Below are 11,806 nucleotides of genomic sequence, written 5' to 3' on the forward strand. Positions count from 1 at the left end.
GTTTCAGATTTCACATTTACACTAATCTTAAAGAAACTACCACTTTTCAAGTGTTAATGTAGTATCAAAGATTGTCCACAGTTGTCTGAAAGGATATTAAAATACTCCTTCCTTTTCCAACTATATATATATCTGTGTGAGACTGTCATATATTTCAAATAAAACAGCATATTGATCTGGATTTAATGTAGAAACAGGTATGAGAATCCAGCTGTCCTCTATTAAGCCAAGCACTAATGAAATTTGAAAAATATAAAATGTCACTCCTCACTATTTTTTGTTGCTTTGGAAAATACAGTTATTTTTCATTAAAATACTTATTTATAGGTATATTGTCATTTTAACTGAATCAATAAATAAATTTTTAAATATCCAATTTTACTTTTTAATTAGAAATTTTAATGTTGAGTACCACCATTTTTTTAAAGAGTATAAATAAATCCTGAGACAAACATTTGAGAACAAATGATCTACATCCGTGTTAAAGACCTTTAATAGATTCCTATTGTTCTAAAGGTAAAACCCAAATTCTTAACATAGTACCACTTAACAGTATCTTATAATCAAACAGTTATTTTTCATTAAAATACTTATTTATAGGTATATTGTCATTTTAACTGAATCAATAAATAAATTTTTAAATATCCAATTTTACTTTTTAATTAGAAATTTTAATGTTGAGTACCACCATTTTTTTAAAGAGTATAAATAAATCCTGAGACAAACATTTGAGAACAAATGATCTACATCCGTGTTAAAGACCTTTAATAGATTCCTATTGTTCTAAAGGTAAAACCCAAATTCTTAACATAGTACCACTTAACAGTATCTTATAATCACACAAATATTTATTTAGTTCCTCAGTCCCATGATGTTGCCTTTTGTGAACACACTGTTCCTTCTCTTTATAATGTTCTTCCCCCGCCCATGTCACCTAGTTAATTCTTTCTTATTCTTCTGGTTTCAGCTCATGAAGCCCTTTCCTAGGCTTTCCTGTAAACATGCTCTTGTACTTCAGAACCTTTCCTCTCTTTCTAATTGTACACTTATTGACGAAAATATTTCATTGATGGATTTCTTCCCAATAGACAGAAAAACCATAAAACCAATAAGCATGTGTATGTTGGCTTATCATTGTATCCATTCTTCCTAACAGAGTGCTTATCACAGAGTAGGGTGGAAAATAAAATATTTGTTGGTGAATGGTAAGTGGATAAATATATGCGTCGATAGAGAAAAGGATGAAACTATAAAGAATTTGACCTAGTATGAATAGCTTCTTCAGTAATGTAAAGATCCAAGATAAACACTAGAAAGAAATACATTGAATTCATTTCAATCACTCATAATTTCCCTTGTGTAATGTTATTACCATATACTTTTGTTGCCTACTTCTTTTACAAGAAAAATAGAATGGAAGTAGATATAATATACAACGACATTTAGTTGTATTAGCAAGTGTTCTTTTGCAAGCCTGTTAAGTAGTGAGCAATTGTCAGCAAACAACTTCTTGTATTTCACTTGACTTAATACTGCCTATATATTATATTAGAATTCTACTATTTTTATGTATGACTGTCTTCCTATAGTCCCCTGTAGTCTCATCTATTACCTCTTTTGGCCTAAAAATCTACAATTGAGTAATACCTACTTGCATTTCTTCCATACCCCTCTTGTTACTTGCTTATCATTATACTTAACATACTTTATTGTAAGCGTATAATTTATCAGTCTCCCCATGAGGCCTTCCTCTCCTTAAGGGTTGGGACTGTATTTTATTCATCTGTGTATCCACGGGATGCGATAAGGTGTTTAGCACTTGATAAACACTCAATAAACGAAAATATGAGTAAATTATTGAACTAACCACTTAATTAATGGCATGATATATTCCTTAACTTTTTAATTAAATTGTTCCAGTTAAAACTCAGGTAATGGGAGAAATCAAGATTGCACTGAAGAAAGAAATGAAGACAGATGGGGAACAACTCATAGTTGAAATCCTCCAATGCAGAAATATCACCTACAAATTTAAATCTCCTGATCACTTACCAGGTATCTAATTTTATGATAATGAGCAATATAATGTATCTAGGAACTCTTTAGGAGTATGCCCTAAATAGCTAAAAAAACGCTAATTAAAATTGGGGCTGTGTACCAAAAATATGAAATAAGAATGAGTTTCTCTTATATAGAGCAAGTTGATATTTTACTAGTTAAAAATTAGATTTTTTCAACACAGATGTAGAGTGATGTATTTATTATACAGCAAGAAAACATTTAAGTTGCTAAGAAAATTGGTGTATATTTTAATTACTCTATGTTGTCTGAAACAAATTGTTCACAGGCTACTGGCTTTGTGTAAAATGTAGGAGAACTCTCCATATACGATTATAACTCAATAGAAAATTGTATTATTAATGGACACTTAAGCTGAATTCTTATTTTCAGATTTATATGTGAAAATATATGTGATGAATATTTCTACCCAAAAAAAGGTGATCAAGAAAAAAACAAGAGTATGTAGACATGATCGAGAGCCTTCATTCAATGAAACTTTTAGATTCAGCCTAAGTCCTGCTGGACATTCTCTTCAGGTAACTCATACAGTTCCGATTTTTAGATTTTCATTTATACTGTATTTATTTCCCATTTAATTATTCAATATTTAAATGCCAATCATACACTGTGTGATATTTTATAAGTTAATTTTTAGAGGTAACTTCCCAGGGGCCCTTTAAAATTCCCCAACCCGCTCATCCCATCCATTTAGCTACCAAGTTGCCTCTCTTCTACCTACTCAGTTTCTTTTACATAGATTTTTTTCCATGCTCACTGCCACACTAATCCTCTTTGGGTCCTCATCTTTGTTACGCAAATCATCTCAGCCTACTTGCCATCAATATCTTACCCTTTAATTCATTTTATCACACTGATGGCAGAGGTATCTTTTAAAAACACTGGCTACGTTACATTGAAACCCTCCAGTGATTCATCATTATCCTGACTCATTCAGAGTCCTCTAAGGTGAGTTCTAATTGTATTGACTTAATTTCATCTCCTTGTATACATTTCCACTCACGCTTGACCCCAGTCACACCAGAATCTTGAAATCAAGTTAAACCTCTAATTCTTTGCTCATATTCTTCCTCTCCTTCAATACTGCCTTCTCCATCTCTCTCCATCTATCGCAATTTTCCATGTCTTTTGATGTAAACAGCTCTTTAATAATGACCCTGGGTATAATTTATCACACTTTATTCACATAATGTTTTGCTTATCTCATTAGGCCATTAATCCCAGTCTTGTACAACAATTTGTGTACTTACCTCTCACTGCTTCTGTACTATCGGCTTCTCTAGTGCAAGGCTTGATTTTCGTTGCTCTTTGTTTTGTAGCCTAGCACAATGCTTGTGCATAGTATATCTTTAGTAGATACAGAGACATGGAATGAAAGAGGAGAAAGGAGGAGGGAGGGAAGAGATGAAAAACTGTGGGAAGAGAAGACCATGGTACTGGCACTTAGAGGCCTGTACTAGAGACCTATGTAAGAGATATTGCAAAGCAAAAACTACACTGAGAGGATTAATTGACATTAGAGTTGAAGGGAGTAAGAAAGTTAAAGGATACTCTGAAATCTGTGTGAACAAATGTGTCAATCACAGAGATTGAGTAGTTACAGAAGGGATGGATAGGGAGAAAGAATATGAGTTTGTCAGAAGTGTGATAAACTTGATAGGAAGGCAGGGTCCAAGTAAAACATATAATGTGCCATTTGAAATCCCCAAACCAGAGGCTAAAAGAGACAGAAAAGTAGATTTTGAAGTCAGAAACGTAACAGTAAATTTTAATCAGGAATAAAGATGAATTATCTGAAGGAGATTCCGAAAAGAAAGAGAGAGCATGAGAGAAGAATTGTCAAGGATTAATGGTTATCTCCATCTCAATTTCTCTACCTTTCTTTCAAGTGATCCCTAAAAGAAAAATATTTCTTGAGTATGAGATCCCGTGGAATTTCAACTAGTGTAAGCTCTACATATGACAAGAAGCCACTTTGGAAGTGCTTCCTATAATAAAATTCCCAGTAAATTAAATGGCATTTAAAGTCAGTATTATGTTCTATCCGCCTTGTAAACTCGTATTTATGTACTCACCACTCAAATAATTCTGTATTTGAGTTAATATTTCATTAAGTAATAAAACATGCACCTAGCAAATTTCTTTTTTGAAACTTTCAATCAGTTTAATCACAAACCTAGTTAGAGTTAGCTAGGTTTATCTAGCTAGCTAATATTATCTAGAATTCTCCTGTCCTTCAGGATATGTCTTTGCCTTTGGGAAATGTTGAGGTAAATTAATTAATATTATGCAAATCTTTTGAGGACATGTTAGTTATTAGTTCTCCTACAAGTATGCCTGCTATTTCTCTCACCCTCACCTTTTCTTGTCTCTGTTACTTCTTTGATGAGCAAATGTCCATAAAAGAGGTTGAAAATATACACACAAATATATATAATTTTGGCTATTTTTTCTAGATTTTACTTTTTTCCAATGGAGGGAAGTTTATGAAAAAGACCTTGATTGGTGAAGCCTGTATCTGGCTAGACAAAGTGGATCTCAGAAAAAGAATAGTCAACTGGCACAAACTTTTGGTCAGTCCTACTCAAGCCCACTGAAGAAATGTGTCTGCTCAGGGTATAGAAAGTGCTTTAAACAGTCTTAAATCAAGACTATAGTCGAATACTATTGTTCTAAGCTATGTTTACAGGGGTAACCATGAGAAGAAGAACAAAAGGCAAAAACATACTCAAAGGCTTGCAAATGTATTGTTGTGGAACATAGAAAAAAAAAAACCTCAAATGAAAAAGTTCATATATTGAAGACAAGAAAAATAGTTCTCAAACCTTGGATTTCTTGTGGCTGTCAAGAAAAACGGTGAGAGAAATTTTGTTTGCTTAATGCAAAAAGTTTTGGGTAGAGTTGAGCTACAACTATCTAAAGGCTGAGACTCAAAGATTAATATGTTTTCTAATGCAAACAAAAGTAATCCTTTATGCAAAAGAACTTGGTTGAAAGGAAAAAACTAATGGAACAAACCTCAGTTTTAAAAAGTCTCTTCTTCATCTTATCTTCTCAGACAACTAACTGTTTTGAGATTCTGACATAGGATACACCTACAATATGTGTCCAGACTAGAAGTAAGGAGCTTGTGTTTACAGGAAAAAGGGAACCAGGGATGTAGAAATTATAGCTTTTAGATCATGTTGTACAGGTTTTCTCTGTGTCTAAATGTTACAAGGGTGAACACCACCAGTTTTAGAATTCATGTTGTAGAAGCACATTAGTAAAACTTGAAATAAAGTATAGTTAAGACAATACTAAGTAGAAATGAAATTACATTTATCTAGAAATAAAGCCATGACTGGCTAACAAAAAAGAATATTGCCCCACAAACTATTGGAACCTTGGTTGAAACATCAAAAACTCCATAATTTACCCTTAATCCAAGACATTTTCAGTCTACATAGCAAAGGACCTAGATTAAATTAGTATGTTCTAGGAAGCATGATAACTTGTTCTTTGTGGAATTGCAAATAAATGTATTATCCCATATATTTTCTTTCTCTTGAATGATACATGGACAGAGAGAAAATTCTTCCTCTGGCAAACAAATCGTATGAATCTGTGACATTGATTAAATTGGTGTCATTTCCTGCTCTTCCACAATGGTCTTTTTTTTCCCTTAGTACATTAACTTGTAAAATGAAAACCCTGACACTAAATTCAAGTTTTCTTTAGTGCTCTATTTTCCTACTTTAGTGACAGTATCACAGTGATCAAGTTCATCAATGTTGGGAAACTATGTGAAAAAACATTATATTAAGGTGAAAATATCCTTTGAGCTATTTTAATAATATGGAACAAGAGGACCAACATCTAAGTCATTAAAATGAAGCATCCTCTTCCGCATCAACCAACAACGTGAACAAAGGAGGTAACGTGGACTTATAGGAGATGCACTCGGCTAGGATTAAAAGCCTGGCTTCTGGTCTTGGTTCTGCCGCTGACGAACTGTGTCACCTTGCACATGTCACTTAAACTCAATTTTCCTCAGTTTTCTTATTTGTGGGAAAATATAATTATATATTCCTAGCCTTCCTAATGGGATGTTGGGATGACCAAGCTAAGTGATCTATGAGAGAAGATGAAAGCACATTTCCAAATATAGTTTTATACACATAAGTGAGGAATAAGTATTATGCAGTTTATTATTTCCCAATTTTCATATGTGAAAAAGCATCTTCCAAACCAATAGCAAGCACTGACATGGATAAAAGCAGTATATTGGCTCCAAAACTATTTTTTTCTTTAAAATATAAACTTTCGTTTAACCTAAAAAGGGGAGAAAATTCAATGAAAATGATTTGCAAATCGGATTATCATAAATTAAATAAATTATGCTGATCTTATCCTATTCCCATATCCACAAAAATAAATTAATTAAATTGCTTCTCTGTGAATTCTGAGCTTAAGAGCTGATTCTTTCCTCAAAGGTGAGGTTTTAGTGGGATCAGAGAAATCATCTCCAAATATATTGCTCAGATATTGAATCTTCTCATTTTTAGAGAAAAACATACTTGAAATCTGAGAGGAATTGATTGAATTTAAGACATTAAAAAATAATTTCTAATAAATACCAGGTTACATATCTTTATTATATTCATAAAGAAATACAAATTTACTCCTTTCCAATCTAAGAAAGATAAGTCACTTTTCTTCCCTCTATTTTTTAAGACCCTCTCCCCCGAAAATGCAATGTCATTTATCATTGATATTGCTGTAAAATGAACGTGCAGCAAGGGGATCGCTAAGGATTTGATATTGCTAGGATTCTATTTTTAGAGAAACTAGATCTGCTGATGGTTGCCATGGATATTTCCAGCAGAATTTAGCACTTTAGGAAGCTTATAATCATCACTCATAACTGGGGAAGGGAAGGGTTCAGGAAGATCTCTTTCTGACATAAAAAGGCTCTGCTGTTTGTCCTTAAAGGAAACTCTGGCTCCCGTGGATCCTTTTCTGCAGCCACTTACATCCAGAAGTGTGCATGAGAGGTTTATGACCAGTTAGTTTACTTCATTCCAGCTGCAGTTTATTTTAGGATACACAAAAGGAGGTGCCACCAAAGCAAAGGTCATACCTTGGTAGCTATTTGACCTGAAAAAGTAGGAGTCTTTCCATTACAGGTGCCCCTCTGTTCCAACAACTGGTGATGGGGCCAGGCCAATCCAGAGAGTTAAGTGACAGGGCTTCTTTTTGTGCACCAGCATCCCCCTTTGCAGCTGACCAAACACCTAGGTTGTACTGGAATTATTCTATGCAACACTGATCCTTCTACAAATGCATTTCTTCTGAATGATATTGATTACCCTTCTTACAACAAAACTATTTCTTTTTTAATTGCAAATAGGGCTCTTGGTGTTTTTTACTTTTTGTATATATCACAGCACATGATTTTCCACTTTTTATTTCATTTGTTTTACCAGAATTAGCTTTTTTTATCCTAATAGAGACAAAGTTTGTAGTCTCTAAATAACACGTGATTAGTCCGACTATAGCACTTATACCTTGAAAAGCATCTTAATTTTTCCTACGACTTCATTGAGTCATCAGAGACGGAAGTTGCTTCTTGGTTTAAAATTCGGTCCTCAAGAAACCTTTAGCTGTGAAGCAAAAGCACAGAGTGAATTTTTACAAAAGACAGGGATATCTAGAATGGTCGTGACAGACACAGACAACGCTAGGAGCAAGAAGTTGGTGTTTCCTTGTTTTACTTAAGGTTAAGGAGACTTTTGGCGACTCTGAACTCTTTATTTATCACTTCAGTTTAAAGTAAGAGCATCCAAGACTAAGGGGTAGTGATTGTCTTTGCTCCTTAATGTTGCCCATATTGTAATTAATCACACTAGTAAATGCATATCTTCAGCATATCAGTGGATTTAATTTTGTGGATCACACACATTAAGATAGTCATATTGTGGGAATATTATAGCTGGTAACCAGCTGATATTGATTCTTATTATAGGAACGGTTGTGATGATCATGGTGATAGAGCTAGTGAACTAGGTTGGTGGTGATGTGAAATAAAATGAAATAATATACTATATTGTGCCCAATTTATTAGAAACGATTTGATCAGTGTTTCATTTCATTAAGATATCATAAAGATGTTTATAGTATTTTTTTACTTTATTATTTAAATCATAACTAACAATATTTTTAAAAACTTATTTTCATTGCTACAATGTCTAATATTCCAAATGCAGCCAACTACAGCTATATATGTGTTTATAACTCTATGTGTGACAGAGTGATTTTCCCTCTTTTTGAGCTTGGAGCTGGAAGTAAAAGAAAGCTCAATGAGTAATTATGAGCTGTCTCTTTAATAATAACTTGCCTTTGATGTAACACAAGAATGAATGCGTGAAACAGATAATCTCATTGAATATGACACATTGATGTTTTCTGTATGTTCCATGTTGTTATTATTAAAGATAATAAATCAAAAGCATTTAATCAAATGATTCCTTATCTGATACGTAGATTGACAGCATTTTCTTAATTCGTTACCCTGTACATAACTATACATTTGGTAACCTAGACAAAGTTGAAATATTAAATCCTTGTGGCATTCAGCATGTGAATATGATTCTTGTTTGATTGTGTCTGTATATTGGTTGGTGATGTGCTCAGGTGCTCCCACTACCAATTAATGTGTGTGCTGATATCCTAACAAAAACACATCTGATGTTAAAGGAAATAAATTTCTTGTCTGAAAAAATAAAATTGATTTCAAGATAAAAAATAGAGTACTTGGAGATATGTCTTGTTTCTAACTGTATGTTGCATGCTGTGTTGGTGATTTGCTAATGTGTCCTTTTTTTCTGTTCTACCCAAATCTCTCTGGAAAATCTAATGAACAAATAAAAATTCTTGGGCTAAATGTTGTATAAATTGAACTAAAATACATGAGATTTGTATAACAACGCTTGTAAATCTGTCTTCAGTTTTATTCTATGTAAAAATATGTCTTGGTTTTGTGATTGTATACAAGAAGTATCTTGATAACTTACGCAAATTGTGCTGTATAAAGGCTGTGGCCTCAGCCTTACTAATAAATATTGAAAATATCAACTTCGACTTCTTGTGTTTATCAACTTGATAGATTGATACTTAGTATAGACATGGAACTTTCTGGAACACTTTCTCTGAAAATTATATGATGGATACATTCACTCACCCAGTTTAAAAAGTATGTTTTAAACAGCACGGTTACAGAAACAGAATTAAACAAATGTATAACTTAATAAATTATTATATCAGACATTCTTATAAACACCACCCAGATCAAGAAATTGAACTTTAACATATGTGATACATTTTAATTCATTGAAGTTGTTACTCTTATTAATCCTCAAATTTACCCTTTTGGGCCAGCAGGTACATCTTTGAGTGGACTTACATGTATCTTATTTGATAACTTTCTCTCTGTGGCAAGAATGTTATATATCATTTCTTTAACCTTAAAACAGTGTAGGAAATCTACTTAACTTGAATTTTTACTTTTTTTTGCTTTCTATTTATCTCTATAAAATAATTAAATTTAGGAATGCATTGAACTGATTGATCAACTCTTATCTAATGTGCTATCCCTTCTCAATGTTTTGCTAAGATGAAGTGTAACATAGATGCCAATACCAAAAGCCAAAATTTAACAAACCCAATCGAACAGTGTATAAAAGTGGTAGACTCATGGCCATGTTGAATTATCCCAGTTACACAAGATTATTTCAATATTGGAAAATGAATTAATGAAATCCAGTACATTAATATATTAAAGTATAAAAATCATAAGATGGTGGAAAACATTTGATAAAATCCAACATCTATTTATATCTATAAATTGAACAACTGAACAAAATAGTGAGACCAGCCGACTCGCACAGGAATGGACCCGTCATATCTAACAGGAGATAAAGCAGAGCTGCAAAAAAGCATGAACTTTCTAAGCACGGGTCAGTTGGGTAGCCACTTGAAAAAGGTAGCCACTTGAAAAGCTTAGCAAAATAAGGTTAATTAGAACATGTGTAGCCTGTTTTGAGTGGAATGATGGGGACAGAACCAGTTTTTTTTAATGGACTCAACAAATATTTAATTCTTTTTAGACCTTTGGATTGTATCAAAGGTAGACTGAAAACTCTTGGACAGAAGTGGACCTGCAGTCCACAGGTAGAATTTCTTCATTTTGGAGTCTAAGCTTTTGAAAAGTTTTTAGGACTTTCAGCTGATGAGATCAGCCACACCCACGCAGATAATTGAGGATTATCAATTTACTTAAAATCAGCTGTTTAGAGATGTTAAATATCTCTACAAAATGCCATCCCGGCAATGCCTCCAGTCGTGTTTGGATGAATAACTGGGTGCTACAGCCTAGCCAAGCTGATACAGAAAACTGCTCAACACAGGTAGGCTGGAGAAATTTAAAGTTTTTTGCTTTGGTTGGTTGATTGGTTCGTTTGCTGGTGGATTGGTTCGGTTTGTTCTTCTGTTTGTTTGTTTTTAACGCTTCTGTGTGTTTTTTTTTTTCTTAACATCTTTATTAGAGTGTAATTGCTTTAAAATAGAGTGTTAGTTTCTGCTTTATAACAAAGTGAATCAGCTACACATATACATATATCCCAATATCTCCTTTCTCTTGCGTTTCCCTCCCACCCTCCCTAACTCACCCCTCTAGATGGTCACAAATCACCGAGCTGATCAGCCTGGGCTATGCAATTCTTCCGACTAGCTATCTGTTTTACATTTGGTAGTATATATAAGTTCATACCACTCTCTCACTTCGTCCCAGCTTAACCTTCCCCCTCCCCGTGTCCTCAAGTCCATTCTCTATGTCTGTGTCTTTATTCCTATCCTGCCCCTAGGTTCTGCAGAACTTTTTTTTTTCTTTAGATTCCATATATATGTGTTAGCATACGGTATTTGTTTTTCTCTTTCTGACTTACTTCACTCTGTATGACAGACTCTAGGCCCTTCCACCTCATTACAAATATCTCAATTTCATTTATTTTTATGGCTGAGTAATATTCCATTGTATATATGTGCCACATCTTTATCCATTCATCTGTCGATGGAAACTTAGGTTGCTTCCATGTCCTGGCTATTGTAAATAGAGCTGCAATGAACACAATGGTACATGACTCTTTTTGAGGAGCGTTCCCTTTACTCCACACCCTCTCCGGCATTTATTTTTTGTAGATTTTTTGATGATGGCCATTCTGACCGGTGTGAGGTATCCTATCCCACCCTTCTAGCTGGTCACAAATCACTGAGCTGATCTCCCTGTGCTGTGTGACTACTTCCCACTAACTAGCTATTTTACATTTGGTAGTGTATTTATGTCCATATATACACTACCACTCTCCCACTTTGTCCCAGCTTACCCTTCCCCCTCCCTGTGTCCTCAAGTCCATTCTCTAGTAGGTCTGCATCTTTATTCCCATCTTGCCCCTAGGACAGCATTTATTGTTTGTAGATTTTCATAATGGCCATTCTGACTGGTGTGAGATGATATCTCATTGTAGTTTTGATTTGCATTTCGCTAATGATTAATGATGTTGCACGTTCTTTCATGTGTTTGCTGGCAATCTGTATATCTTCTTTGGAGAAATGTCTATTTAGGTCTTCTGCCCATTTTTGGATTGGGCTGTTTGTTTTTGATATTGAGCTGCATGTAAATTTTGGAGAT

General features: G+C 33.9%; 1 protein-coding gene across 1 annotated transcript in view; it reads left to right on the forward strand.

Annotated features, from left to right (window-relative positions):
• PCLO (piccolo presynaptic cytomatrix protein) overlaps positions 1-4,676 on the forward strand; it is a 357,985-nt gene extending 353,309 nt beyond the window's left edge. The window contains exons 23-25 of the mRNA XM_024738453.1: positions 1,921-2,055; positions 2,452-2,597; positions 4,536-4,676. Coding sequence (XP_024594221.1) covers positions 1,921-2,055; positions 2,452-2,597; positions 4,536-4,676 — 422 coding nt within the window. The remainder of the gene's footprint in view (positions 1-1,920; positions 2,056-2,451; positions 2,598-4,535) is intronic.
• The last annotated feature ends 7,130 nt before the right edge of the window (positions 4,677-11,806 follow it).

Source organism: Neophocaena asiaeorientalis, unplaced genomic scaffold (assembly GCF_003031525.2).
Source record: "Neophocaena asiaeorientalis asiaeorientalis breed wild unplaced genomic scaffold, Neophocaena_asiaeorientalis_V1.1 scaffold89, whole genome shotgun sequence".
Classification (NCBI taxonomy): domain Eukaryota; kingdom Metazoa; phylum Chordata; class Mammalia; order Artiodactyla; family Phocoenidae; genus Neophocaena; species Neophocaena asiaeorientalis.